This window comes from Saprolegnia parasitica (assembly GCF_000151545.1).
Source record: "Saprolegnia parasitica CBS 223.65 unplaced genomic scaffold supercont2.5, whole genome shotgun sequence".
NCBI lineage: Eukaryota > Oomycota > Saprolegniomycetes > Saprolegniales > Saprolegniaceae > Saprolegnia > Saprolegnia parasitica.
In genome coordinates, this window is record NW_012156399.1 from 762,077 (window position 1) to 787,601 (window position 25,525).

A 25,525-nucleotide genomic window follows, 5' to 3' on the forward strand; every position below is an offset into this window, starting at 1 on the left:
CGTAAAACTTGATGAGCCAGTCGCCGCGGTCACCGGTTTCGAGCTGCGTGAGCTCCTGAAAGTTGTCGCCCGTGAGCTGGACGACGTTGCTGCTACCCGCGTCGTCGGCGAGAACGAGCGAGATCAGCGCGACAAAGACCGCAAGAAGCGCGGTCGACACTTTGTTCATTGCACGTTGCTGTGAGAGGCAATAAGAAATGAAAACTGATTGATAACGGTTGATCGATGGATGCTCTTCATCCGGAAATCATCGAACTTGTCCGGTTCAAATGGCTTCGAAGATTTTTGGAAAATGTGGAACCGCTGGTAAAACTGCGGAAACATCCGTGGCAGAGGCAACGACGCTCGATGCTATCGTTATTGTCATCTCTCAGGTGTCATGGTCTCCAGCTCGGGCACTGGTTGTATCGACACACATATACTTCCGCTGGTAAAACTGCGGAAACATCCGTGGCAGAGGCAACGACGCTCGATGCTATCGTTATTGTCATCTCTCAGGTGTCATGGTCTCCAGCTCGGGCACTGGTTGTATCGACACACATATACTTCTGGTCCTTTAAGCTACCCTAAAAGCTGCCCATCGGCCACGGCAAGCAGCCCACGTGACACCTTCGTCTTCGTGTCTACTGTCTCGAGATTCCTTCCAGATTGCCTCTGTTGCCTCAAGTTGATGACTCTGAGAGGAGCAGAGGAACGCGCCCATAGCGTCGACGAGCCATGTGCTGGGACACAAGCTTATGCATTAAGCAGGTGTAGCGCCAGCTTGTGCACCAAGCAGGTGCCAATGAAGCTGCGCCGAGCCTTCTAGCATCGAGCCTCTGCCACCGATGTTTCCGGAGTTCTACATTTTCCAAAGAAAATCGACGCCAGTATTAACCGGACAAATTCGATGGATTCCGGATGAAGAGCATCGATCGACCGTTATCAATCAGTTTTCATTTCTTATTGCCTCTCACAGCAACGTGCAATGAACAAAGTGTGGACCGCGCTTCTTGCGGTCTGTGTCGCGCTGATCTCGCTCGTTCTCGCCGACGACGCGGGTAGCAGCAACGTCGTCCAGCTCACGGGCGACAACTTTCAGGAGCTCACGCAGCTCGAAACCGGTGACCGCGGCGACTGGCTCATCAAGTTTTACGCGCCGTGGTGCGGCCATTGCAAGCGTCTCGCACCCATCTTTAAAGAGCTCGCGGTCGAGGTCGCGGGCCAAACCTCGATCGCCGAGATAAACGTCGAGGCGCACAATGACATCAAGGAACAGTTTGGCGTCACGGGGTACCCGACGCTGCTCTTCTTCAAGCAGGGCAAGATGTACAGCTTCAAGGGCGAGCGCTCGGTCGCGGGCTTCAAGACGTTCCTCGAAGGCGGGTACGAGACCATGGACGCCAAGGCCGTGCCCAAGAAGCGCGACCCGAACGCGCCGTCGTTTGTCGAGGCGCTGACCGCCGACACGTTTGACGCCAAGGTGCTCGACAGCAAGAACGGCTGGCTCGTCAAGTTTTACGCCCCGTGGTGCGGCCACTGCAAGCAACTCGCGCCAACGTACGACGCGCTCTCGCAGGACCTGCACGGTCAAGTGCACATTGCCAAAGTCGACGTCACCGAGCACGAAGCCATTGGCGAGCGCTTTGGCGTCCAGGGCTTCCCGACGCTCGTCTTCTTCAAGGGCGGCAAGATGTACGAGTATGCGGGTGCGCGCAGCCTCGATGCGCTCACGACGTTTGTATCGACGGGGTACACGGAGAAGGCGGGCGACCCGATTCCGATGGCCGACGGCGGGATCTCGGAAGACGATTCGGCGGTCGTCAAGCTCACCACCGCCACCTTTGACGAGCTCGTCATGGCACCGACCAGCGGCGGGTGGTTCATCAAGTTTATGGCGCCGTGGTGCGGCCACTGCAAGAAGATGGCGCGGACGTGGGGAAAACTCGCTTTGTCGCTCCAAGACAACGCCGATGTGCACATTGCCAAGGTCGACGCGACCGACGACGTCGAGCTCAAGCTGCGCTTCCAAGTCAACGGGTACCCCACTGTTCTCTTCGTCAAGGACAACAAGATGTATGCGTACGACGGCGCGCGCACGCTCGAGGCGCTCTCTGCGTTTGCGACCGGCGGCTACGCCGAGCAGGAGGCCAAGGACATTCCGACGTCGCCGCTCGTCGACCTCACCGACGACACCTTTGATGCGGTCACGCGCGTGAATGAGCCGAACGCCGACGCGTGGCTCGTCCAGTTCCACGCGCACTGGTGCGGCCACTGCAAGGACATGATGGGCGCGATGCTCCAAACGGCCTTGACGCTCCAGGACCACGGCAACGTGCATGTTGCCCGCGTCGACGCCGACATCAACGCCAAGCTCGGCATGCGCTTCGCCATCACGGGCTACCCGACGCTCGTGCTCATCCGCGACGGCCGCGTCTACGAGTTCGACGGCCTCCGTGACCCCAAGCTCATGACGGCGTTTGCGTTGACCGATTATGCGACCAAGGACTCGCGTCCGCTGCCACATCCGACGGACGGCAAGCCAGCGACCAAGAAGAAGGCGAGCGAGGTGGACCAAGCCGCACTCGTCGACGTGCAAGCGCTCACGACCGACGATGTCCGTGGGTCCAAGCTGGCACGCCTCGTCATGTTTCATGCGCCGTGGTGTGGCCACTGCAACAAGCTGCTCCCGACCTTTGGCAAGGTCGCGACGGCGCTCAAGGCCAAGAACGTCCTGGCGGGCTCGATCGATGGCACCAATGTCGCCAACCGTCCGCTCATGCAAGCCTTTCGCATCGCGTCGTACCCGACCATCCTGATGCTCCACGACACCTCGTACACGCTCTTTGAAGGCGACCGGAGTGTGGACGCGCTTGTGGCGTTTGCCGATGGCGGCTACAAGACGACATCGACCAAGAAGGACATGCCGGTGATTCCCAAGGCCGAAGCCATCCAGCCACAGCAAGCCATCCAGCCACAGCAAGCCAAGGAAGAAGCCACGCCGACCGAGATGGCCGAGAACGTCCATGTGGCCGAGTGGACTACCGCGATCTTCGACACGGTGCTGGAGGAACCGGGCAACGACAGTGTCTCGTCGCCCGAGCTCTTCCTCCTCGAGTTTTACGCGCAGTGGTGCGGCCCGTGCCGCACGTTTGCAGCCGCGTACGAGGCCATCGCCCAGGATCTCAAGAGCGCAGCGCCCAACGTGGTCGTCGCGCGCATCGATGGCGCACTTGAGGACGAGCTGCGCACGCGCCTCAACGTCGAGAGCTACCCGAGCGTGCTTTTGGTCGACAAGAGCAAGCGGCTCGTGTACGCCTTCCCGAGCAAGGCGGAGCGAACCAAGGATGCGATCCTCAACTTTGTCAAGGGCGGGTACAAGGCGACGACGCCGACCGCGCTGCCGCACCCGCCGTCGGCGCTGCATATCATCTTCCAAACGCTGTCGCTCGCTGTCTCGGAGTTGCTTCGCCCCGAGATGATGGCGGTCGTCTTGGCGCTCGGTGGCGGCATCGGCTACACCTTTGCCGTCACGCGGTCCCCAAAGAAGCTCCCGACAGGCCTCACAAAGGCCAAGAAGAACGAGTAAAAAGATAATACAAAGATAACTTGACTGCATACACTTCCACGTTGCTGCATTGCAACTATAGAAGCATCCCACTGAGTCTACAGTACAAAACATTGTTGCACAAGTTGTCTACTACTCGGGCGACATGGTTGCCTTGGCGCTCGACTGACGGACGCTACGAACGGGAGCAAGGTGTAGTAAGGTCACGACTGTCGTAGCATTGACTTCAAGGTCTTTACAACGCAGCTGCGCCATGAGGTCTCGGGCGACACACGAACGTTTGTGGTCGCTTCGACGAGGGTCCTCGCCGCGTACGCAGAGCGAAGCCCGGGGGTCGTCCTTGCAAAAAACGATGCGGCCACTAGCGCACTGTCTGCTTTGGTGGGCATCTCGCTCGTTTTTTTGCTGTGTCGTCGAGCGGCGAAGTGGCGTCAACGTTGCTGCTGACTCTGCAGTGCTCTCCTTCGACCACCTCGTGCGATACCTTAACACATGTCGTGTCGGTTCTCGTCCAATATGGCAAGTTGCAGTCCACGCGAGACGTACTCGTACCGGTCCAGTGTAGCGGACCAGACGAGCGCACGTGCTTGCGTAGTCTCAACCCAAGCACCGACGGCAATGTTCGCCTGAACGCGCGCTTTAATTTTGACCAATCAGAGCGCCGCATGTTTGCGGTCCATGCCCTACCCCCGGGACGCAATCGCACAATACAAACTGCAAGTCATTGTATCCGTATCGTATCCGGATGACCAGGCCAAAGGGCAAAGTGGGCACATCCCCATTTGCGATCCTCCGCCGACCAGCAGCAGCAGCATGCGCTCGATCCGCGTCTCCATTGACCGAGGCGGTACCTTCACCGACGTCTACGCCGAGATGACGACGCCCAACGGTATCGACGTCCAGGTCATCAAGCTCCTCTCGGAGGACCCGGCCAACTACCCGGACGCGCCCCGGTACTACATGCAGCCGTCTCGTCCGGTTCTCAAGCCATGGCGTGCGTCGTAGGGAGGGCATTCGCCGCATCTTGGAGCTCTTCACGGGCGTCCCGCACCCACGCGGGCAGCCCGTGGACACGTCGCGCCTCGAGTACATCCGCATGGGCACGACGGTCGCGACCAACGCGCTCTTGGAGCGCAACGGCGAGCGCACGGCGCTCGTCATCACAAAGGGCTTCAAAGACCTCCTTTACATTGGCAATCAGTCGCGGCCCAAGATTTTCGACCTCGAGATCACGACGCCCGACGTAGCCTTTCTTTCCGAGACGTCCCAGCTCATGCCTCTTGAACTAGATGCTGTACGAAGACGTCGTCGAAGTCAGCGAGCGCGTCCAGCTCGTCTACGGCAACGCCCGTGAGGCAACCGACATCCAGGGCATTAGCGGCGACTACGTGCGCGTTCTCGAGCCGCCCAACGTCACCGAGCTCCGCCAGCAGCTGCAGGTGCGACGATCACCACCCTCGCTCGCTCAAGGTTGGACGTCGTTATGGTCTAGGCGCTTCGCACGAAAGGCATCAAGAGCATCGCCGTCGTGCTCACGCACTCGTACACGTTTCCTCGCCACGAACAAGCGATCGGTGCGATTGCCAAGGAGCTCGGGTTTACCCAGGTGCGCGGGTGTTCCGTGGACGACTTGATAGATTGATACGGCGTAGATTTCGCTCTCGTCTGAGATCATGCCCATGATCAAGATGGTGCCGCGTGGCTTCACGTCGTGCGCCGACGCGTACTTAACGCCGGTCATCAAGGACTACCTCGCGTCCTTTTGCTCGGGCTTTGACGCGGGCCTCGCCAACGTCAAGATTAGCTTCATGCAGTCGGACGGCGGCCTCACGCCCATGGCGAGCTTCTGCGGCAACCGTGCGATCTTGTCGGGACCGGCCGGCGGTGTCGTCGGGTATGCGCGCACGACGCGCCCGCCCACCCACGGCCACCACGCGCAGTCGTCGCTCCCTGGTACGACGACGCTCCATGCAAACCTCGGCGCATTCTCACATGCACTATCATGGACTAGTCATTGGCTTTGACATGGGCGGCACATCCACCGACGTCTCGCGCTTCGACGGCAATTTCGACCACGTCTTTGAGAGCGTCACGGCCAACGTCCCGATCCGCGCGCCGCAGCTCGACATCCAAACGGTCGCGGCCGGCGGCGGCTCGCGCCTCTTCTACAAGAACAACATGTTTGTCGTCGGGCCCGAGAGCGTCCGCGCGCACCCCGGCCCTGTCTGCTACCGCAAGAACGGGTACCTGAGCGTCACGGACGCCAACCTCGTCACGGGTCGGATTCTCCCCAAGTACTTTCCCCACATCTTTGGCCCGCGTACGTGCCATCATGCGCCATCGATATGTTGCGATATCAACGCATCATGACATGTTTAGACGAGAACGAGCCGTTGGACCTCGACGGCGCGCGCAAGGCGTTCGAAGCACTCACGGCCGAGATCAACGCGAGCCAGAGCGTCACGTACTCGGTCGAAGAAGTCGCGTCCGGCTTTCTCCGCGTCGCCAACGAAGCCATGTGCCGCCCGATTCGCAACTTGACGCAGGTACTCTCTCTCTCTTCTCTTCTCTGCACGGCAAGGTCCAATGCTGGAGCGTGTAGATGCGCGGGTATGACATTAGCACACACGTCCTAGCGTGTTTTGGCGGCGCCGGTCCGCAGCACGCGTGCGCCATCGCCAAGGCTCTCGGGTGCGTCGCTCCGTTGGATTGGATATCGTCAACCTCGCTGCTAGCATGACTAAGGTCTACGTCCAGCGCTACAGTGGCATCCTCTCGGCGTACGGCCTCAGCTTGGCCGACAGCGTCATTGACAAGCAACTCCCAGCGTCGTCGACGTACTCGGCCGCGGCCAAGGTATCGCATCTTGACTTTCTTCAAGGAAGGGTGGGTAAGAGACGAGATCTGCGTAGCCAAGTGTCGTGGCCAACCTGCTCGAGCTCGCCAACGTCGTCCGCAGCGACCTCAAGGCCGAGGGCTTCGACGAAGCGTTCTGCACGCTCGACTACTACCTCAACCTGCGCTACGAGGTACTGTACGTTGACGCGTCTTCTTGCGTTCTGATGGCGCGTAGGGCACGGACACGGCGCTCATGACGCGCTGCCTCGTCACCAATCCATTGGCGCCGATCACGCAATCGCTCCAAGCCTTTGACTTTGAAGCGGCGTTTTTGGAAAAGTACCAACAAGAATTTGGCTTCCTCCTCAGCCAGCGCGCGATCCTCATTGACGACATCCGTGTGCGCGGCACGTTCTCGCCGCCGTCCAATAAGGCGAACGATGACGCGCGCGCGTCGGCGTCGGCGGCCATCGCGGCACCGCATGCGACGACGCCGCTCTACTTTGACGACGCCAAGCTCTGGAAGCACGTGCCGGTCTACCGCCACAGCGACATGCTGGGCACGGCGACGCACCTTCTCGGCCCTGCGGTCATTATGCAGAACCAGGCGACCGTGGTCGTCGAGAACGACTGGCACGCCGAGATCCTCCCGAACGGCGATCTCTACTTGTACCTTGGCGACCAGCAGTACGCATAGACAGTATCCTCCTCCTGTCTCGAACTCGTTGCTCCGTAGAGAGTCGGCCGACGACGCATTGGACCTGCGCCACGTGCCCGTCGTCATGGACCCGATCCAGCTCTCGGTGTTTTCGCACCGCTTCATGGGCATCGCCGAGCAGATGGGTCGGACGCTCGCGCGCACGTCTGTCTCGGTCAACATCAAGGAGCGCCTCGACTTTTCGTGTGCGCTCTTCGGCCCGGACGGCGGCCTTGTCGCGAACGCGCCGCACTTGCCCGTGCACCTCGGCGCCATGCAGCAAGCCGTTCGCTTTCAGGTGGTGTCTCCTATTTCTTTTTCATTGTTGCCGAAAGGCTCATCGAGGTGGTAGATGGAGTACTGGGGCGAGAACATTCGCGAAGGCGACGTGCTCGTGTCCAACCACCCGCAGCTCGCGGGCGGGAGCCACCTCCCGGACATTACGGTCATGACGCCAGTCTTTGAGCACGGCAAGATCGTCTTCTTCGTCGCGAGCCGCGGCCACCACGCCGACATTGGCGGCATTGCGCCGGTACACCGCCCATGGCATCTTTTCTGCGCAGGCGCTCATCTTGGCGCGATGGACAGGGCTCGATGCCGCCGCTCTCCAAGTGCTTGGCGGAAGAAGGCGCGGCCATCGTCGCGTTCAAGCTCGTGGACGGCCGCGACGGCCAGTTCCAGGAGGCCGGCATCACCGACATCTTGCTACAAAAGGGCAAAGTCGACAGCCTCGGGCGGCCCGCGATCGGCACGCGCAACCTCCGCGACAACCTCTCGGACCTCAAGGCGCAGGTCGCGGCGAATCAAAAGGGCGTCCACCTCATGCAGGACCTCATTCGAGAGTACACGCTCCGCGTCGTCACGGCGTATATGACGTTCATCCAAGTACTTCAACATCTTGAAGTCGCAAGTCGTCACTCGGCGTAGGAGACGGCCGAGCAGGCCGTGCGCACGATGCTGCACGAGTTCTCGCTCGCGCAGGGCCTCCCCGAGGTCGGCAGCGTCGCTGCAGAGGACTTTATGGACGACGGGACGCGTCTCGCGCTTCAAATCACGATCGACCGCCGCAATGACAGCGCGATCTTTGACTTTACCGGCACGGGCGCCGAGGTCTTTGGCAACATCAACGCGCCGCCCGCCGTGACGTACTCGGCCATCATCTACTGCCTCCGCTGCCTCCTCGTACAGCGTGCTTCCAGTATGTGTCTGCGGCTCTTTATACGTGGACCGAGTAGATTGGCGACGACCTTCCGCTCAACCAAGGCTGCTTGACGCCGATCCAAGTCATCTTCCCGAAGGACGGCAGCATCCTCAACCCGAGCTCGACGGCGGCCGTTGTCGGTGGCAACGTGCTCACGTCCCAGCGCGTGACGGACGTCATCTTCCTCGCGTTCCGGGCGGCCGCGGCGTCCCAAGGCTGCATGAACAACCTCACGTTTGGCTCGGACACGCTCGGCGGCTACTACGAGACCATCGCCGGTGGCGCCGGCGCCGGCCCGCACTGGCACGGCCGCAGCGGAGTGCACACGCACATGACTAACACGCGCATCACGGACCCCGAGATCCTCGAGAAGCGCTTTCCGGTCCTCCTCGAGTCGTTTGGGCTGCGCCCGGTACCCTCTTTTTTCTTTTCTATTAAGTCTGACGCAGCGTATTAGGGTTCGGGCGGCCGCGGCCACTTCAACGGCGGCGACGGGGTCGTGCGCGCGCTCAAGTTTTTGGAGCCGATGACGGTGAGCATTCTCTCGGAGCGCCGCGCGTTCCAGCCGTACGGTCTCGAGGGTGGCGAGCCCGGAGCCCGCGGCCAGAACCTTTTGCGGTACCCGGACGGCCGTCAAGTCAACCTCGGCGGCAAAAACACGGTGCAAGTGACGCCGGGCGATGTGCTCACGATTCGGTCGCCCGGTGGCGGCGGCTACGGCCCCTCCGCTTAGTGGATGTCGTTGAACGTCAAATGGAGAATTGTATTGTCGGCTGCACCCTATACTTCTACATCGCAAGTAGAACCATGGAACCTGTCGAGAAAGCAAGCAAGGAGGCACAAAAACAGCCTCTCGGCTCCAGTTGTCAGGTCCTTAACCCGATCGGACGTGAATTTTTAATCGATGCTTGCACGTGGACTTTCATTTGAGAGGGATCTGAAGTGACCCAGCTCACGGAACCACTTTTCACTGCCGCTGGAACGACCGGCTCGTGGCTCGTGATATACCAACTCGGGGGAAAGTGATCGCGGAACAGGATGGGAAACTTACGGCAGCTAGCTTGGTTGCACTAGATCTCCCTCTTCAACCTGAAAATGGCCGCTCGTCAGTACGCAGCTTCAACAAGGTCACATAGAGCCAACATAGAAAGATTGCGATCTATAACCTCTGGACCAAGCTGCGTCAGCTTGGTCGAGAGTGCAAGTTTATAGGCAGTTCACACTCTAGATCCCTTCCTCGATCCCTGCACCGATTTTGTGACCAAGGGCTGCGACGAGTCCTGCCTTTAAAAGATGCTATTGCAGCAGAAGGACAGCAGCGCCGCTCTTCACACCGCGGGCGGTATTATTCGCCCCTGCAACACGCTCTGCAGCCAAAGCAAAGGTACAGGAGATGATGGGCCAGAGAGTGATTCAAATCTCGGACGCCAAGAGGTGGTCAGTTGGGCTCCATGACTGCAGCCTCAGAGAGGCATGTGCAATGGTTTCTCAAGTGCCATCACGTCCCATCTACGGATTTGCATTTGCTTTCGAAAACCTTCAAGTGTGATAGGCCGCCTGTGGCAAATCGTGTCACACGACCCACTGACCTCATGCGATGCGATCAACTCCACCCGTCAACCGCTACTTAACATGGAGAGCGCCGTTGTGTCAGTTCTATTTTTCAATTTCCTTGCATCTTGACAACCATCACCGCGATGAAGTCAATCCCATGTCTCCTCCTCGCCGCGTCAGCCGCCCACGGCTTCAGCCTTGCGGACCCAGAAAAGGCCGACGTCGCGGTCAAGCTTGCAGCGTGGAAGGCGAGCCAAGCTGGCAAGAACGCGGCGGCCAACGGCTTTCTCCCGCCCAAGCCGGCGCACGGCACCGTCGAAGATGACGAGGTTGCTCGGTTTGCCGCGACCCAAAAGATCGTCGACGAGCTCAACAAACAGCACAAGGGTGCTATCTTTTCGACCGACAACCAGTTTGCACTCATGACGGAAGCGGAATTTGCGGCCTTTGTCAAGGGCGCGTTCAAGCACGAGGCGCCGGCGCGCCAACTGCGCAGCGATGACGTTCAGCTGACGCTGACGCAAGCCCAGGAGGAGGCCACCGAGATCGACTGGACGACCAGCGCGTGCATGTCGCCCGTGCGCGACCAGGGCGTCTGCGGCTCGTGCTGGGCGTTCGCGGCCGTCGGTGCCGTCGAGGCTGCCCACTGCCTCGTGACCAACTCGCTCGTCGACTTTTCCGAGCAACAGCTCGTGAGCTGCGCGTCGAGTGCGGGCTACGGCTGCCGGGGCGGCTGGCCCAACTTGGCGCTCGACTACATTGCCCAAACCGGTCTCTGCACCGAGGCCGCCTTCCCGTACGCCTCTGGTAGCACCGGCAAGAACGGTCGGTGCAAAAACAACTGCTCCAAGACCAAGGTCCTCGTTGGCAAGTCCGTCAACATCCAAGGCGAGGGCGCGTTGCAAACTGCCCTCGACAAGCAGCCAGTGACGGTGGTCGTCGAGGCTGGCAACAACGTGTGGCGCAACTACAAGAGCGGCGTCGTGCAGAGCTGCCCTGGTGCGCAGTCGGACCACGCTGTCCTTGCCGTGGGCTACGGCACGAAAGACGGCGTGCAACATTTCAAGATCAAGAACTCGTGGGGTGCGAGCTGGGGCGAATCAGGCTACATCTACCTCCAGCGCGGCGTGGCCGGCAAGGGCATGTGCAACGTGGCCGAAGCACCAACGTACCCATTGATGCCGTAGCCGGCTACGATGTAGCTTTCACAAAAGAGCCATTGGGTGCAAAAACATGTAAACTCTCTTTGAACGACTCGGGGAAAAATGATCACGCTTCCTGCTCGTGATTTTGGTGGTGAATCGAGCAAAGAAGAGCCAACTACATGTGGCGCTCAGTGAGCTTCGGCGTCTGCTAACGCTTCATGTACTGGAGCCACGGAGTTAACTTCAGGTGGCGCTGGACAGTATGGACCGAGGCGTCAAGCTGCAGCTCCGTCTTGAGCTTGCTGGCTGACTTGCCGCTTGCGGAGGCAGCCTCGCGAAGGCGGCGTAGGCTGCGCACTGACATTTTCGGGCAGGTGCGCTTCTTCGGAGGCCGATTGAAGGGGTCCTCGGCTTGGAGCATATGGCGTACGGCGCAGCGCGAGCGCCCCACCACCTTGGCGATTTCATTGATGCTCACGTGCCACAGTTGTACAAAAGGACCGGGAGCACGTAGCACTTGTACAACCGCACACGGTTGCCTTCCGAGATGAGGCCGCGACGCATCCAGATTTTCCACATGTTGTTGAACGCCGTTGTCGCCAGTCGCTTCCGAGCGCGCAGATCGGCCGCGTCGTCGAAGAGGCTGCCGAGCTTCTTGGTCGTGTGCCACGCCAAAGAGGCCGCGTGCGTCGGCGCGTCAACCTGCGTCGACCTGAATACCTGCGTTTCTTCCGTCTTGGCTGCAAGAATTGTTGTGCTATTTTGTATCGAGTTCCTAGACGGCACCACGGATCCGCGTCCAAGTTGTTTTTATTAGCGCACGGCGTTGGTGGGAGCGTCGAAATCTTGGGCAACCTCCAATGGTAGGTGGGAGCGAGCTGCTTCAAGAAAGGCCTTTGGCGCTGTCATCCCTGTCGTTGAAGTTGTGGCGGACCAGGCTTCGTGCGTAGGTCAGAGACGTCGATTGTCGATCCCAGGGGGTATGCTGTACATGGCGGTTGTAAGGCCGAGCTGTCTTCGGGGTGCAAGCTGCGCAGCAGGCGCGAGTTCCCATGCTGTGAGTTTGTCGTTCTGGGCAAGATCCGTTGCCGCCGCCGTTGATTGGTCGTGAAATGGGCCAATCGCCATCCGAATAAATGTAGTGCATCTATTTCTAGCTGAATTGCATGGTTCCATTTTATTCTATAGCTTGATATTAGTATGGACGAGTCGGTTGCGGAATAAAATAGCGTCGGCCTTGGCATGTTCTGTCCATTTCCATAAAATTCGCGTCGCCATGATGATCCCGGAAGCGATCAAGGCGTTCCTTGCCGTGAAGCCGGCGCCGCCCGTCGACGAGGAGAAGGACTACGTCTTCGTCGGCGCCGAGAACCTGCACCTTCCGCCGCCGGCGCCGGTGCTCTCGGCCTCGGGCACGGGCGTCGTCGCCATGAAGAAGCCGGCCATGCAGCCCATCGTCGAAGATATCCCCGATGCGGACGAGGCCATCCCATATATGCCTAGCCTCGGGTCGTCGACCGAGATCAAGAAGCTCGACGACTACAATGATACGATCAACACAGCGCAGGCCTTCCTCGACTCGCGCCTGCTACAATTCTCGACCTACAGCCTCATGGGCGGTCTGACGGACTCGATGATGCTGCTGACACCGCGCCAGAAGCAACACGTGCAGCTTGTGACGGAAGACGAGGACTTTGTCATGCCGTTTTCGCAGAAGAAGCACACGGTGGGCATGGGCTGGTCCAAGTGCCCGAGCTTGGACCGTGAGAGCCGCGAGTGCTTGCGCCAGCTCGAAGAGCACGGCGTGTCGTACGAGCCCCACGACACGGCGTACAGCGTCAAGTATCTCGCGCCGGTGCTGCCGTTCGGCGACTGTCTCTTCCTTAGCATGGAGCAGCTCACGATCCACACGGAAGGCGTCGAGCATTTGTCGCCGTCGCGACTCCGCCACGAAGCCGCCAAGCATTTTTACATGCGGTACGCTTCGTCGTCGCATGAAGAGAAGGCCAAGATGGATCAAACGATCCGCAATCTGTACTACCCCGACTTGCGGGGTGGGTGGGGCGTGAGCCCGACCCAAGCGCGCCGCTTTGTGGCACCCCGCGCGGACAAGGACTGGTTCGTCGCGCGCATCTACGAGCTCCAAGACCGCGGGTATTCGTGGACGAAAGCGGCGGAAATGGTCTACTCGGAGCACGCGCAACCCGTGCTCAACGTCGAGACGTACTGCAAGTACATGTGCGTCGGCAGCGACTTTGATGCGAACGAGCACTTCCTCATTTGCATGACGTACTCGCGTCACGGCCTCGTCTCGATCGACAACGACCCGGACAACCGGCGGGTCGCGTGGGCGACGACATTGTGCTCGAGTCGCTCGCGACGGCCTTCCAGCGCGATATCTTTGTCGTGCTCGTGGGCATGGGTCAAATGTTCTTCTTGCCGCACCGGCCACACGAGCTCGACCCGTCGCTCTCGCTATCCCAGAGCCAGCGGCACACGGGCGAGAAGGGCCTCTCGCCGTGGTTCATCCTCATGCGCATGACGGGCGGCGACCGCGGCGGCGACCATTACGAGCCGATGCATTGCCAGCGGCTCCGTGGCGACGGCTACGAGCAGTTTGGCACGATTGGCGATATGTAGATAGTAATGAAGAAGAGAGAGTCTGTCTCGATCATCTAGAAGGCGCCCGATGACATCAAACGACGAGCAGAGTGGTCATTGTAGTTTATATGGAGACAATGGACGGCGGTCTTCTTGTTTACTGGCCGATCGTGTTGAGGCTCTCCTCCCACTTGGCAATGTTGCCAGCGACCTTGGCCCACTCCTCAAAGCTGTCGTCGATGATCGACGGGATGACCGAGGTCGTCGAGGTCGGCGCCGCGACGGCTTCGACCTTGGGGGCTTCCTTCTTGCCGCTGGGGAACCACAAAGGCGCCGTGAGGACCGTGTAGATACCGAGCGTCGCCATGACGATCTACATGTCGTTCGCATGAGCGTCGACATCCCGCCAGGATGCATGGGCGTGGTGTGTACCTGGTAGTCCTCCGGGAGCTTCGAGCGGATGACCGCTTCGATGCCCGTCGGCGGGGGCCCCGAGTGGGCATGGCCCGCCATGCCGCGCGAGCCGGCCGGCTTCATCGCGCGAGTAACCTGCGTCAAACGACCCAACATCTTCGTGATTTTCAACTGACTGTGGAATGGCTCCACCACCATAGAATTGACCCAATTACCTCCGAGAATTCATATCTTTCTATCCAGACAGACCTGTCACAATGCATATTATATCCGGACGCGGTCGATGGCTAAACGCACGCCACATCAAAGTGGCGCCTTGTGCGCTGACGCGCGAGATATGACCGTAGTGTAGCACCAGTGTGTAGCACTGTGAAATACATCAACGCCTGCGACGATGCTCTTGCCTTGAAAGACAATACCGTTAGGTCCATTGTCTGTGCACCGTCGACGCACCCAGTCTGACGCACGATGGCTCCACACCGCTTGATCGGTCTCTATCTAACATTATAAAATACGACGCTCTTGACAGAGGCAAATGTGTTTGCTCAAGGGACCTAGTGCTCTTGCAGAACCTTGAAGCGCTTCACGTGGTGCGTGCGTGGGAACGCTGCGAAGGCTGGTGAGGAAGCACCGCGATTTCATCCCGGCTGCCTTTTCCACGTGCATACAAATCGCAAGACTCCAGTTGACAACCGCACGTTTCACACGGCGCCACTGGCTAAAGGCACGCAACACATACGGAGTGTTTTCAACATTTTGCCATGACGGACGCCCGCGTGCTCTCGATCCAATCCCACGTTGTCCATGGCTACGTGGGCAACCGCAGCGCCGTCTTCCCGCTGCAGCTCCTCGGCGTCGAGGTCGACGTCCTCAACACGGTACACAACACGCGATCATGCGAGTAGTACGCTTGACGATGCATGCAGGTGCATCTGAGCAACCACACGGGCTACAAGAAGTTCCGCGGGCAGCGCATGGACGCAGCACAGCTCGAGGAGGTTGTCTTGGGCCTCGAAGAGAACGACCTGCTCAACTACTCGCACCTCTTGACGGGCTACATTGGCAGCCCCGGTTTGGCCCACGCCATCGTCAACACGCTCACGAAGCTCCGCGCCAAGAACAAGGACACGTGCGTCGTCAAACTACACCGCTGGAGTTCATCTCATGCAGCGTCGTAGGCTCTACGTGTGTGATCCCGTCATGGGCGATGAGAACAAGCTCTACGTCCCGCGCGAGCTCGGTCCGCGTCTGGAGCTTACCGGCGTCGCTCACTTCTGATGCTCTAGTCGACATTTACCGCGACCAGATCATTCCGCTGGCCGACATTGTGACACCCAACCAGGTACGACTTGGTTCGCTCTGCGACGACAGCTCAGCTGGTGGTGTAGTTTGAGTGCGAGCTTTTGACGGGTCTGCCCATGACATGCGACGCGGACGTCATCCAAGCGTGTCGCCACCTCCATGGCATGGGGCCCAAGATCGTCGTCATTAGCAGCTTCCTCACCAGCGACGACGCCGAGACGCTCTTCATTTATGCCAGCGAGAAGATCTCAGGCACAGACTTCCAGCAGTTCAAGATGGAAATTCCTCGCCTCCAGGAGTACTACTCGGGCACGGGTGACCTCTTTGCTGCGCTCCTCCTTGGGTGGCTCTCGAAACCCGATGTGGGGCTGAAGGCGGCTGTCGAGAACATTGTTGCGTCTATCCAAGCCGTTCTCAAGCGCACGTCGGCTGCGCAATCTGCGAACCGTACGACGCGTGCTTTCACGCTGCGACTCTGCACTTTTGTTTGTAGGCGAGCTCAAGCTCATCCAGAGCCGCCATGACCTCGAGTTTCCCACGGTATCTCAACAAGGGCATGAATGCAGCAAGCCTCATCTTCATGCGTAGGTGACGATCCATGCAACGGCGTTTTAGACTCGATACAACTATTGCGCCTGTGGCCGACCGCGTCGTAGAATCGAAACGCAAGTAATCCAATACGTGTAGTGTTCCAGACGAACCATCTCACATCGACTTGACGTTCGTCGGGCGGTTCTGGAGTCCCGCGTTCAGCTGCTGCAGCGCCTGAGTCCACTTGGCGAGGGCTTCAACCGTCTTGACGTTCGTCTCGCGCGACCTACCCATTTGTGTGAGCCATGCTCCTGCTTTTCTCAAAAAAGTACCGCTGGTGCTCCTGGCTGAAGAGCACGCCGCGCTGTTGGTCGATCTTACGGTGCAGGCGCCCGTCGTTGATGAGTTCAACCATGAGCAGCTCAACATCTTCGACCGGAATGTTCATGTCCTACAAGACTCTTCAAACCATACGCTTGGGACGTGTGCAGTCGTACGCTAGCGATCGATGACAAGAGCACCGACTGGTACGGGCCCACGAGCTTCAAGATGACTTGCGAGCGAATGTTGCGCAGGAGCGGGTTCAAATACCTGAATCGGCATGCATGCTCAAATGCAAGAAAATATCATACTTTGGCCGTACCGCTTCATGAGAGGATCGCTGCTGATTTGGTTCTTGGGGTTCTTGAGAATCTTCTCAAACTGCTGAATGTCGTTGCTGTCGTACGCAGCACGAAGGAGCAACATCGCGTTGATCTCATCCACGTCCTTGAAGACCTTGGCCTCGCGCGAGTCGAACGGGTTGATGTCCGAGCTTGCAAGCATGTTGGCAAGGACGACGTACTTGAGGCACTGCTTGGCGCGAGCATTGCCTGCTTCCTAAGTGCAGCGACAACATGAGGCGACTGCAAGCAGCCCATGTCGACGTGCCTGGTAGTTGCGGAACGACTCGAAGAATTCGTTGTACGCATCCATCCACAAGCTTTCGCTCATGTACATCTTGCCGCCCTCTTCGCGAATGACGCTGATGACAATGTCAGCATGCGCCTTTCTGAACACGTCCATTTACCCCATGATGCGTGGGTCCGAGATTGCCGCGTCCAAGCCGAGCGTCTTTGGGTACAGCACCTTCATCTTCTTTGTGTCATTCGTGGCCGTGCAGAGCTAGCGCACGCCTAAGTTTCAATGGGGTTTATCCACGGTGCAGTACCTGAATCTCCAAGCAGTAGACGTCGAGGAGCGACGTCGCCTTACTCGTGTCGTCCGAGCCGTCGGGCAGCTTGCACGACGCATGAAGCTCCTCCAAGACGCGGTGCAGCGGCGCGTAGTCGCCAAGCTCGAGGTAGAGCTTCCCGAGCTTGATGTTGGTTTGGAACCAGAGGCGGTCGTTGCTCGCGACGCGGAGCGCGTCGAGCGTCATCGTGTACATCTTGGAGATGATCGTGGCCGAGAGCGACGAGACGATGTCGAGGATGCTGTTGATCGAGTCCGTGCACTCGTTGCGCGTGACGTTCGGAAGGAGCTGGAGCATCTCGGCGTAGTGACCGACCATCTCGTCCGGCTTGCCCAGGTGCGCGCAGAGCTTGACGATGTTTTCGAGCGACATGAAGCGGTACTTGGTGTGGTCCTTCTCCTTCGAGTTCGACTCGCTCTGGAGGGACACGACCTGGAGGAAGAGCTGGAGGGCGCGGGTCGGGTCCGAGTTCTTGCAGTCGTCGGCCTCGTAGAAGGTGTTCTAGGTACCGCCATGAGCCCCATCGTCTCGCGACGTCATGTACCTCGATCTTGACGGCCGTCTCGTCGATCATCTCTTCCTCGCCTTCGTCGGGCTGGGAGCCGCCATAGTCGCTCTCGTACTCATACTCGTACTCGCTCCCTTCGTCCGAGCTCATGATGTTTCTCAAGCCAAAATCCTGGCCCCTGTCGCCAGCCCATACAAACTTCAAGCAGCGTTAAATGTGGCATCTCCAACAATCCGTGCCGAAAAGAAGAAGCAATCCATTCCGAATCGACCAATGGCATCGCGGCGTGCACACTTGAATTTGGCTCGATGGCGAAGCGCGGATCGAGCACCAACTTCCGCGCCCTCCGGTCGCTCTTCAAGGACGTCGAGTTGCCTCCGTCCATTAAGCCCCATGAGGAAGCCTTCGTGAAGCGCGTCTTCTCGGCCCTCGAGTCGCAGCGCATGGCCAGCCTCAGCTCGAGCGAGAAAGCCGACCTACCGGGTGGCGACGTCCCCGAAATCGCCTTTGCCGGGCGCTCGAATGTCGGAAAGTCGTCGCTGATCAACGCGCTGACGTCGTCGACGATCATGAAGGCGTCCAAGACGCCTGGCCGGACGCAGCAGCTGCACTTTGTGTCGGTGGGCGGCAAGCCCGGCGGCCAACCCGACATTGCACTCGTCGACATGCCGGGTATCTAGTGCTCCCATGCCGAAGATGCCGGTTCCTCATGCACGAATGTATGTAGGGTATGGCTTTGCACAAGCGCCCAAGTCGATGGTGGACGATTGGCATCGCCTTGTCGGTCGCTACATCAAACATCGCACGGGCAGCAACCTCAAGCATGGTACGTGGCATCGTCTGTTCAGTATTGCCTCTTATCTCGTGTAGTGTTTGTGCTCATCGACAGTCGTCGAGGCATCACGTCCGTGGATCAGGAGTTTATGGACCTCATGGAAGACCTCGACACGGACTTCCAGGTTGTCTTTACCAAGGTCGACGCGCTCTCGACGTCGGCCCTTGAAAAGACGATCGCGACGGCCGAAGCCAGCGTTCAAAAGTACATGCGCATGCACCCCATCTTGCACCTACTGAGCTCCAAAGAGAACCTTGGTGTGCGCGAGATTCGCAACCAAATCGTCACCATGAGCGGTCTCCTCTCGACGCTCCAAACCAAAGCCCAGAAGCGTCAGAACAAGGAGCTCGAAGCCGAAGCTGCTCTTCTCGAGCAGACACTACCCAAGCCGTAGCACTGCGATCCAGTATTCTCTCCACCACCGACGCTACGGGGTCCATGGTGGAAATGAGTTCTGAGGCACCAACGATAAACTACAAGTAATTGATAAAATAGAGATGCAAGCTAGACAATGTTTTGACGTTGGCTATGGAAGGCCGCCCAGCGACACTTGGCGTACGCTTCAAAGTCAAAGTCGATCGTCGACTGCGTCGCCTGGATAAAGCCCCACAACGACCAAAACAAGTGCGTCGCCAGCGCATACGTGTTGGCCTCCGTCCGCAGCGCCTCCACGTCCGCTGCCGTCGGCGCACCGTCCGCTTCCAAGTACGCACGGCAGAACGCCCGCTGCTCGTCCACGCTCGGATACGCTCCAAAGTCGCCGAGGTGCGGCGTCTCGCCGTGGTAGTTGTAGCACCACTCGCTAAAGTGGTTGCCGAGGTCGTACCCGCGCGGGTTGTAGTGGCTGTACTCGAAATCGATAAAGACCACGTCGTCCGTCTTGCTCGAGAGCATGATGTTGCCGTACTGCAAATCGTTGTGGCAAAACACGACCGGCGACGGCACGGCCGCCAGCATCGTCTCGAGCGTGCCAATGTCCTCGGCAAACGCGTCAAAGTCGACCGAGATGGATGTGGCGGCAGCGACCTTGGACTTGGCGTCGCGAAAGAGTTTGTGGATGTTCTTGAGGATGCGCGGGTGGCGGTCAATGTCGACGTTGACGTCGTGGAAGGCGCGGAACTTGCGCGCAATCTTGGTCGAGATGAGCGGGTCGCGGATGTCGGCGGCCGTGCACGTGGCGCCGTCAATCATGGTTTCGACACGGCCATTGTCAAACTCGCCGAGGAGGCCGACTCTACACGCCGTGACATGATGAGCGATAAGAGAGTATCGTCGTCGTACCCGAGCTCGTAGCGCGAGAGCTCTTGAAAGACTTGCATTTCTTCATTCCGCTCAAAGAAGCTGTCGGTGCCCGCGCCATAGACGCGGAGGAGCACCTCCGAGTTGACTGGTGTTGGTTTCGTGCACGTGAAGATGACGTTGGTCATCGCTCCTATCGATGAATGATGCAAACACCGCCGAGCTTGGCATTGGAGGAGTACCGCTGAGGTGCGTCAGCGCGACATCATTTGGCGCTGCCTTTTCCCAGCCTGGTACGATAGCGTTCAAGGCCTTTGTAATGTTGGCGCGCAGCAGCTCGGGTTGGTCGAGGGCCGCGAGCTCGACTGTAAAGCGTTGGTCCACTTCCGCAAGGGCTGCCTGTGAGCTTAGCAGCCGCCAGCTCAAGCCAAGATGACGTGGAGCGTGGAGAGCACGGCGCGCAACGTTGCGGGCAGCCAACATGATGATGTTGTCTTGGGTTGAAGTCGAATAGTGCGACAAAGACCATGCCTTTGGCACAATGCGACATGGCCCGTCTACATTGGCTGAAAACACGCAACAATCTCCGCGTTTTCTAGAAAGTGACTCGTTTGAAGTATTGACAGGACAGCCAGATTAGATGACTGCCGCGGTGGTCCTTTGGAGCTTCCAGCGGCTACCAAGAAGCCTGCGACAGATCAAAGGCGCCACGTTGGCCATGTCAAGCACCATGTACTACGCATCAGTGCGTCGGTAATCAATCTTCTATGCAAATCTTCCTATGATATGCCGCGCCCGCGTTGTAGGATGGTCATCCAAAGGCTCTAAGACGCGTGCAAATAGCCTACGCCTCGTTGTTCTCCATTTCAAATCCCTGCTGTATTTGATTGGCCGAAGCGAGATGACACAGTTGGACGGTGCATTGTACGGCGGCGTTCCATTGGCCCAAACGTGCGGATATTGTTGCATTTTTGTTCGAGACGTTTCACTTGATTGGCCGTCCGGTGTTGACACAACACTGATTGGCCAAAATGGAGGCCCACAGCATTCCGACAATGGCGACGATGCTCTCGCGCCGCCTGAGCCTCGCCAAGGCGCGGCAGCTCCTTACGCCGCGCTTGTCGAAGCAGGTGACGGCGACCTCTGGCCCAGCGCTCGCCCGCTTCCTGCATGCAGCACCGCCGTCGAAAGAGAAGGCGAACGACCCGCACCAAGTGGTGACACTGCCCAACGCGATCACGTTCACTCGGATTCTATCGACGCCGTACCTTGGCTACCTCATTGTCTCGGGCAGCTATCCTGCTGCGATTGGAGGTAATGGATTGCGTCTTTGTCGCGCGCCACGTCACATCAAAAATAGTGCTTGGCGCGGCGGGATTCTCCGACTGGCTGGACGGGTACCTCGCCCGGAAGCTCAACCAAAAGGTATGTATATATATGCATGTGCATTGCCTTTGCCAAGACTCAATCGCAAGGCTAGACGATCGTGGGCACATTTCTGGATCCACTTGCCGACAAGGTCATGGTCGGCACGCTGTGCGTGAGCATGGGCTACGCGGGTTTGCTGCCGCTGCCGCTTATCGTTGTGATCTTTGGTCGGGACCTCCTGCTCATTGGTGGCACGCTCTACCATCGATACCACACAAAGACGAACAGCTCGGCATTTTTCCAGACCGACGACCTCACGTCGTTTGAAGTCAACCCGAGCAATCTCTCCAAGGCCAACACAGCGCTGCAATTTGCAACGCTCGGTGGCGCGCTTCTCAACGCCGCTTTTCACATGCCGGGGGACCTGGCCATGAACGTCATGTTGTATGTCTGCCACGTCATTCATTACCTGGTCATTATTTATGGGCCGAACTCACCTCCTTTCTGTGTTTGTAGTGGCTCGGTCGCGCTCTCGACGTTTGCTTCTGGCAGTATGTACCTGCGCGACTACCTCAACAAATCGGGCATGTTTCAGCATTTGAAAAAGTAACTTAGCAATTTAGAGAAGACCTGTTTGAGCTATCAATACCTACTCGACGCGCAGCGTTGCTCGGGTCTGGAACGCCGCCCAGCGACACTTGGCGTACGCTTCAAAGTCAAAGTCGATCGTCGACTGCGTCGCCTGGATAAAGCCCCACAGCGACCAAAACAAGTGCGTCGCCAGCGCATACGTGTTGGCTTCCGTCCGCAGCGCCTCCACGTCCGCCGCCGTCGGCGCACCGTCCGCTTCCAAGTACGCACGGCAGAACGCCCGCTGCTCGTCCACGCTCGGATACGCTCCAAAGTCGCCGAGGTGCGGCGTCTCGCCGTGGTAGTTGTAGCACCACTCGCTAAAGTGGTTGCCGAGGTCGTACCCGCGCGGGTTGTAGTGGCTGTACTCGAAATCGATAAAGACCACGTCGTCCGTCTTGCTCGAGAGCATGATGTTGCCGTACTGCAAATCGTTGTGGCAAAACACGATTGGCGACGGCACGGCCGCCAGCATCGTCTCGAGCGTACCAATGTCCTCGGCAAACGCGTCAAAGTCGACCGAGATGGATGTGGCGGCAGCGACCTTGGACTTGGCGTCGCGAAAGAGTTTGTGGATGTTCTTGAGGATGCGCGGGTGGCGGTCAATGTCGACGTTGACGTCGTGGAAGGCGCGGAACTTGCGCGCAATCTTGGTCGAGATGAGCGGGTCGCGGATGTCGGCGGCCGTGCACGTGGCGCCGTCAATCATGGTCTCGACACGGCCATTGTCAAACTCGCCAAGGAGACCAACACTATACATGGTCGCAGTCTGTTAACTGCATCTCGGGTGGCTCTGTGAATGGATGTACCCCATCTCGCGCTCGGAAAGCTGCTGGAAGACAAGGGTTTCTTCGCCGCGGGAGAAGAAGGCGTCCGTGCCAGGGCCGTAGACGCGTAGCAGGACCTTCTTGTTGGGCGACGACGGCTTCTCGCACGCGAAGATGACGTTGGTCATGGCACCTATCACGTACCAATAAGGTTCTTATTGCAAGCCAATGCGCTTTGATACCGCTCAAATGCGTGATCGTGATGTCGTCGAGCGCAACGTTGGCCCAGCCAGCGACGGTGGTGGAGAGGGCCCCTGCGACCTGGCGGCGAAGACCTTCATTCTCGCGCTCAAAGGAGGCAGCTGCCTTCAAGTAGGACGTGACGTTGAGCGTCGAGGGGGGCGCGTCGCTCTTAGCCATGACTCAGTGACTGCAAGGCGGGAACTTCCGAAGGAAAAGGCGATTGGAACCCAACTTGGGCGATCCTTCAAGAAAAATGGGAAAGGCGCGTTGAGATTGCACCAGTCAAATCGCGCCATTTCAGATGACCAATCAGCGCTTTCCACGTAGGCGAGTGGATACTACAGTGGCATCTCGGCGTCGCAAATGGCAGAGTCGTCCATTTGACAAAAAGAGGGACGCTAATCCACCTGTGTGTGTTTCACGTTTATCACATTCGTGGTGTCCACGTTTTTCACATACGTGGTAATTGTCGGCCGTCGCGCGCTAGCCGCTTGTCGCCGGCTGTTGACACCGAAGCAGCTTCGCCGTCGCCAGACCCTTGAACTAGGAGACCCAGAGAAGAGCCCAAATATAGTCCCAAAAGATGACGACCACGATCGCGATCGTCTACCATGTTTGAATTCAACCTTACTGTAAGAAACCTGCGGACCGACAGAACGCTTGATTGCCTAAAGTGGTGCATGGTGGCGGCAACGGCAAGAGCTTGTGTGCAAGCTGACGTCCACGGAGTACGTACCGCTCTTCGCTTCCTCGCCGTAGGACGTACGTGGTGCGATTCGGAACCAGGGTTCTTTTTTCGCGTGACGTGGGATTTAAACACTCTGTTTCTCACATGTTTCTCACCGCGCTCTGGACCAAATGCCAAAACAGATGGAAGAAACCAAGATACTGTGGACAGCCTCAAGTTTTGGAGCAGCATGGAGGCGGCCATCGATGAGCCGTGCACGCCATTCATTCCTTGCGTTTGCGTTCGTTGGGCAGGTGATATAGAGGCAGCAGCGCGCGATGCAAGGTCATGCGAGGAGGTGGAGCGTGGATGCCACCGTCGCGTCCGTCCGCGGCAAGACGGTGTTCTCACGACGTGCAGGTGGGTGCCAGGTCTGCGTCGAGTCGACACTTGGGTTGAAGCGCCATCGTGGGTCGTGATTGACCGCTGGCTTTTTTGGCCACCGAGAGCGAATAACGCAACGAGTCTCGTCGCTAGACGTTGCCGCAGACGGCGAGAAGGTAGCAAAGCGGAACGGAAGCAATCAAATCCAGTGCTCGAACTAACAGTAAGGCAATCCCACACCTTGTTGATCGACGTCCTGTCTCGCGGCCGTCGGACGCTCGATCTGAGCCAGACACGCATTGGTACCTGGAGCACGATCGGCCATGGAATCCTGCATGTACGCGCACATACCACCACCCAACGGATCGAGGTTTCGAGAACATCGACCTCGCGACGCTCTGACGTCAGAACTGTCGGAGAGATCCCTCCGCTTGCGCGAGACTGGGAGGTGAACCGAGTCGACAGAATGGATCACGCACGTGTAGTAGCTAGGCCACTTTGTACGGTGCCTTGAGCGCTCTGGTGCATTAATGCATTAAAACGGCCCAATAAAGCACCGACTTCAAGAAATCGCCCTGGACGACGTCGCAGCAGGTGGCAATACCGTCCCACTCTCGGTCGGTCGCTCGACGAATCACAGCCAAGGAGAGCCGAACCCAGCATTCTTTTCTTGTCATTTCCGAATTTGCCTGGTCGAGCTCACATGGCCCCGAACACTACCCTCCGCGCGGACTCGAGCAACGTCTCGATCGCGATGCACGTCGACATCCCGGACGCGCTCGACAACCAGCCCGAGCTCCTCCGCCGCGAGATCTCCAAGGCGCTCGGCTGCGTCGTCTCGGGCTGGGAGAACGTGTCGCCGGCGGACGTGACGATCCAGCACCTCAGCGGCGCCATGACCAACGTCATCTTTGCGTGCGAAAAGAAGACGCAGCACAACCGCAAGGTGCTCCTGCGCATCTACGGCACAGGCACCGACGCGTTCTTTGAGCGCAGCGAAGAGATGCACGTCTTCCAGCAACTCTCGCAGTTTGACCTGGGCGTCGGCCTCCTCGGCGAGTTTGACAATGGCCGTGTCGAAACCATGATTGACGGCGCCACGTGCACGGCCGCCGACATCCGCGACCCGCTCATCTCGACCAAGATTGCGCGCAAGTTCCGCGCCTTCCACGACGTCAACGTCGACATTGACCGCCACCCGCGCATCCTCAAGAACATCCACAAACTCTTTCGCGACGCCAAGTCCAAGGTCGCTGCCGCCACATCCATCTCGGTCGACTTTGACGCGTTTGCCGAGGACATTGGCACGCTCGAGACGATGCTGGCGGCCGTGCCGTCGCCGGTCGTGTTTGCCACAACGATTTGCAGTACGGCAACATCATGCTCTCGAGCAAGACGGACGACGTGGTCTTTATCGATTTCGAGTACAGCCACTACAACCCGCGCGGGTACGACCTCGGCAACCACTTTAGCGAGTGGTGCTACAACTACCACGGCGAGACGCCGCACCTCGGCGACTTTGGAGCGTATCCGAGCGTGGACGAGCAGCGGGCGTTCTGCCGTGCGTACTTGGAAGCGGACGGCGCGCCGACGGCGGCGGACGTGGAGGCGCTGCGGACGGAAGCCAACACGTATGCGCTGGCGACGCACTTGTTTTGGTCGCTGTGGGGCTTTATCCAGGCGACGCAGTCGACGATCGACTTTGACTTTGAAGCGTACGCCAAGTGTCGCTGGGCGGCCTTCCACAGCCAGCGCCAGAACGCCGTCTAGGTCTGGGCGTATGTGTGTATGTGATATTGTCGACTAATATAAGCTATTTG

The 25,525-nt window shown here is 58.8% G+C and overlaps 14 protein-coding genes across 14 annotated transcripts in view; 8 read left to right on the top strand and 6 right to left on the bottom strand.

Annotated features, from left to right (window-relative positions):
• SPRG_19401 (hypothetical protein) overlaps positions 1-169 on the bottom strand; it is a gene marked incomplete at both ends in the record, with an annotated part of 1,057 nt that extends 888 nt beyond the window's left edge. Inside the window, one exon of the mRNA XM_012340889.1 lies at positions 34-169. Coding sequence (XP_012196279.1) covers positions 34-169 — 136 coding nt within the window. The remainder of the gene's footprint in view (positions 1-33) is intronic.
• A 739-nt stretch (positions 170-908) lies between these two features.
• Positions 909-3,637, top strand: SPRG_02145 (hypothetical protein). The gene has a single exon (XM_012340696.1). It carries the CDS (start codon positions 968-970, stop codon positions 3,566-3,568), a length of 2,601 nt encoding a protein of 866 aa, XP_012196086.1. The 5' UTR covers positions 909-967; the 3' UTR covers positions 3,569-3,637.
• A 691-nt stretch (positions 3,638-4,328) lies between these two features.
• On the top strand, positions 4,329-9,057 carry SPRG_02146 (hypothetical protein). Its single transcript, XM_012340697.1, has 17 exons — positions 4,329-4,500; positions 4,553-4,790; positions 4,837-4,986; positions 5,040-5,153; positions 5,200-5,500; positions 5,559-5,867; positions 5,927-6,093; positions 6,150-6,238; positions 6,283-6,403; positions 6,460-6,576; positions 6,621-7,072; positions 7,122-7,380; positions 7,435-7,614; positions 7,671-7,967; positions 8,010-8,264; positions 8,318-8,695; positions 8,741-9,057. Exons 1-17 carry the CDS (start codon positions 4,361-4,363, stop codon positions 9,014-9,016), a joined length of 3,843 nt encoding a protein of 1,280 aa, XP_012196087.1. The 5' UTR covers positions 4,329-4,360; the 3' UTR covers positions 9,017-9,057.
• Positions 9,058-9,948: 891 nt separating this feature from the next.
• SPRG_02147 (hypothetical protein) lies at positions 9,949-11,076 on the top strand (the record flags this gene model as incomplete). The annotated part of the gene is made up of 2 exons (XM_012340698.1): positions 9,949-11,005; positions 11,052-11,076. Exons 1-2 carry the CDS (start codon positions 9,981-9,983, stop codon positions 11,074-11,076), a joined length of 1,050 nt encoding a protein of 349 aa, XP_012196088.1. The 5' UTR covers positions 9,949-9,980.
• A 114-nt stretch (positions 11,077-11,190) lies between these two features.
• SPRG_02148 (hypothetical protein) lies at positions 11,191-11,891 on the bottom strand (the record flags this gene model as incomplete). The annotated part of the gene is made up of 3 exons (XM_012340699.1): positions 11,191-11,436; positions 11,484-11,684; positions 11,805-11,891. 3 exons carry the CDS (start codon positions 11,889-11,891, stop codon positions 11,191-11,193), a joined length of 534 nt encoding a protein of 177 aa, XP_012196089.1.
• A 367-nt stretch (positions 11,892-12,258) lies between these two features.
• Positions 12,259-13,622, top strand: SPRG_02149 (hypothetical protein; the record flags this gene model as incomplete). Its single annotated transcript, XM_012340700.1, has 2 exons — positions 12,259-13,323; positions 13,353-13,622. The coding sequence occupies 2 exons, from the start codon at positions 12,259-12,261 to the stop codon at positions 13,620-13,622; spliced, it is 1,335 nt and encodes a 444-aa protein (XP_012196090.1).
• A 38-nt stretch (positions 13,623-13,660) lies between these two features.
• Positions 13,661-14,186, bottom strand: SPRG_02150 (hypothetical protein). The gene is made up of 2 exons (XM_012340701.1): positions 14,016-14,186; positions 13,661-13,956 (listed from the first exon to the last, which is right to left on the bottom strand). Exons 1-2 carry the CDS (start codon positions 14,151-14,153, stop codon positions 13,741-13,743), a joined length of 354 nt encoding a protein of 117 aa, XP_012196091.1. The 5' UTR covers positions 14,154-14,186; the 3' UTR covers positions 13,661-13,740.
• Positions 14,187-14,739: 553 nt separating this feature from the next.
• SPRG_02151 (pyridoxal kinase) lies at positions 14,740-15,914 on the top strand (the record flags this gene model as incomplete). Its single annotated transcript, XM_012340702.1, has 7 exons — positions 14,740-14,875; positions 14,924-15,126; positions 15,176-15,237; positions 15,284-15,339; positions 15,386-15,746; positions 15,793-15,839; positions 15,888-15,914. The coding sequence occupies exons 1-7, from the start codon at positions 14,759-14,761 to the stop codon at positions 15,912-15,914; spliced, it is 873 nt and encodes a 290-aa protein (XP_012196092.1). The 5' UTR covers positions 14,740-14,758.
• Positions 15,869-17,730, bottom strand: SPRG_02152 (hypothetical protein). Its single transcript, XM_012340703.1, has 8 exons — positions 17,609-17,730; positions 17,041-17,565; positions 16,900-16,994; positions 16,761-16,854; positions 16,474-16,709; positions 16,328-16,421; positions 16,163-16,281; positions 15,869-16,116 (listed from the first exon to the last, which is right to left on the bottom strand). The coding sequence occupies exons 1-8, from the start codon at positions 17,720-17,722 to the stop codon at positions 16,005-16,007; spliced, it is 1,389 nt and encodes a 462-aa protein (XP_012196093.1). The 5' UTR covers positions 17,723-17,730; the 3' UTR covers positions 15,869-16,004.
• Positions 17,731-17,880: 150 nt separating this feature from the next.
• Positions 17,881-18,919, top strand: SPRG_02153 (hypothetical protein; the record flags this gene model as incomplete). Its single annotated transcript, XM_012340704.1, has 3 exons — positions 17,881-18,244; positions 18,300-18,398; positions 18,443-18,919. 3 exons carry the CDS (start codon positions 17,881-17,883, stop codon positions 18,799-18,801), a joined length of 822 nt encoding a protein of 273 aa, XP_012196094.1. The 3' UTR covers positions 18,802-18,919.
• SPRG_02154 (hypothetical protein) lies at positions 18,910-20,177 on the bottom strand. Its single transcript, XM_012340705.1, has 3 exons — positions 19,889-20,177; positions 19,689-19,839; positions 18,910-19,641 (listed from the first exon to the last, which is right to left on the bottom strand). Exons 1-3 carry the CDS (start codon positions 20,127-20,129, stop codon positions 18,912-18,914), a joined length of 1,122 nt encoding a protein of 373 aa, XP_012196095.1. The 5' UTR covers positions 20,130-20,177; the 3' UTR covers positions 18,910-18,911.
• Positions 20,178-20,627: 450 nt separating this feature from the next.
• Positions 20,628-21,770, top strand: SPRG_02155 (hypothetical protein). The gene is made up of 4 exons (XM_012340706.1): positions 20,628-20,960; positions 21,007-21,071; positions 21,127-21,458; positions 21,531-21,770. Exons 1-4 carry the CDS (start codon positions 20,678-20,680, stop codon positions 21,622-21,624), a joined length of 774 nt encoding a protein of 257 aa, XP_012196096.1. The 5' UTR covers positions 20,628-20,677; the 3' UTR covers positions 21,625-21,770.
• SPRG_02156 (hypothetical protein) lies at positions 21,664-22,896 on the bottom strand (the record flags this gene model as incomplete). The annotated part of the gene is made up of 3 exons (XM_012340707.1): positions 22,654-22,896; positions 22,454-22,604; positions 21,664-22,396 (listed from the first exon to the last, which is right to left on the bottom strand). The coding sequence occupies exons 1-3, from the start codon at positions 22,829-22,831 to the stop codon at positions 21,664-21,666; spliced, it is 1,062 nt and encodes a 353-aa protein (XP_012196097.1). The 5' UTR covers positions 22,832-22,896.
• A 1,512-nt stretch (positions 22,897-24,408) lies between these two features.
• Positions 24,409-25,475, top strand: SPRG_02157 (hypothetical protein; the record flags this gene model as incomplete). The annotated part of the gene is made up of 2 exons (XM_012340708.1): positions 24,409-25,050; positions 25,074-25,475. 2 exons carry the CDS (start codon positions 24,409-24,411, stop codon positions 25,473-25,475), a joined length of 1,044 nt encoding a protein of 347 aa, XP_012196098.1.
• Between the last annotated feature and the right edge of the window lie 50 nt (positions 25,476-25,525).

What these genes read in the sequence shown, in the direction of transcription:
- SPRG_02152 (XM_012340703.1), bottom strand. Translation starts at nt 17,722, where the DNA reads ATGAGCTCGGACGAAGGGAGCGAGTACGAGTATGAGTACGAGAGCGAC. An exon ending in TCGGACCCACGCATCATGGG is followed by an intron (nt 16,855 to 16,899) that starts GTAAATGGACGT and finishes CATTGTCATCAG; the next exon opens with CGTCATTCGCGAAGAGGGCG. An exon ending in AGCGATCCTCTCATGAAGCG is followed by an intron (nt 16,422 to 16,473) that starts GTACGGCCAAAG and finishes ATGCCGATTCAG; the next exon opens with GTATTTGAACCCGCTCCTGC.
- SPRG_02154 (XM_012340705.1), bottom strand. Translation starts at nt 20,129, where the DNA reads ATGTTGGCTGCCCGCAACGTTGCGCGCCGTGCTCTCCACGCTCCACGT. An exon ending in CGCGCTGACGCACCTCAGCG is followed by an intron (nt 19,840 to 19,888) that starts GTACTCCTCCAA and finishes ATTCATCGATAG; the next exon opens with GAGCGATGACCAACGTCATC. An exon ending in CTCTCGCGCTACGAGCTCGG is followed by an intron (nt 19,642 to 19,688) that starts GTACGACGACGA and finishes CACGGCGTGTAG; the next exon opens with AGTCGGCCTCCTCGGCGAGT.
- SPRG_02146 (XM_012340697.1), top strand. Translation starts at nt 4,361, where the DNA reads ATGCGCTCGATCCGCGTCTCCATTGACCGAGGCGGTACCTTCACCGAC. An exon ending in ACATTGGCGGCATTGCGCCG is followed by an intron (nt 7,615 to 7,670) that starts GTACACCGCCCA and finishes CGCGATGGACAG; the next exon opens with GGCTCGATGCCGCCGCTCTC. An exon ending in CGTATATGACGTTCATCCAA is followed by an intron (nt 7,968 to 8,009) that starts GTACTTCAACAT and finishes CACTCGGCGTAG; the next exon opens with GAGACGGCCGAGCAGGCCGT.
- SPRG_02150 (XM_012340701.1), bottom strand. Translation starts at nt 14,153, where the DNA reads ATGTTGGGTCGTTTGACGCAGGTTACTCGCGCGATGAAGCCGGCCGGC. An exon ending in AGCTCCCGGAGGACTACCAG is followed by an intron (nt 13,957 to 14,015) that starts GTACACACCACG and finishes AACGACATGTAG; the next exon opens with ATCGTCATGGCGACGCTCGG.
- SPRG_02155 (XM_012340706.1), top strand. Translation starts at nt 20,678, where the DNA reads ATGGAGGCCCACAGCATTCCGACAATGGCGACGATGCTCTCGCGCCGC. An exon ending in CTATCCTGCTGCGATTGGAG is followed by an intron (nt 20,961 to 21,006) that starts GTAATGGATTGC and finishes CATCAAAAATAG; the next exon opens with TGCTTGGCGCGGCGGGATTC. An exon ending in CTGGCCATGAACGTCATGTT is followed by an intron (nt 21,459 to 21,530) that starts GTATGTCTGCCA and finishes CTGTGTTTGTAG; the next exon opens with TGGCTCGGTCGCGCTCTCGA.
- SPRG_02145 (XM_012340696.1), top strand. Translation starts at nt 968, where the DNA reads ATGAACAAAGTGTGGACCGCGCTTCTTGCGGTCTGTGTCGCGCTGATC.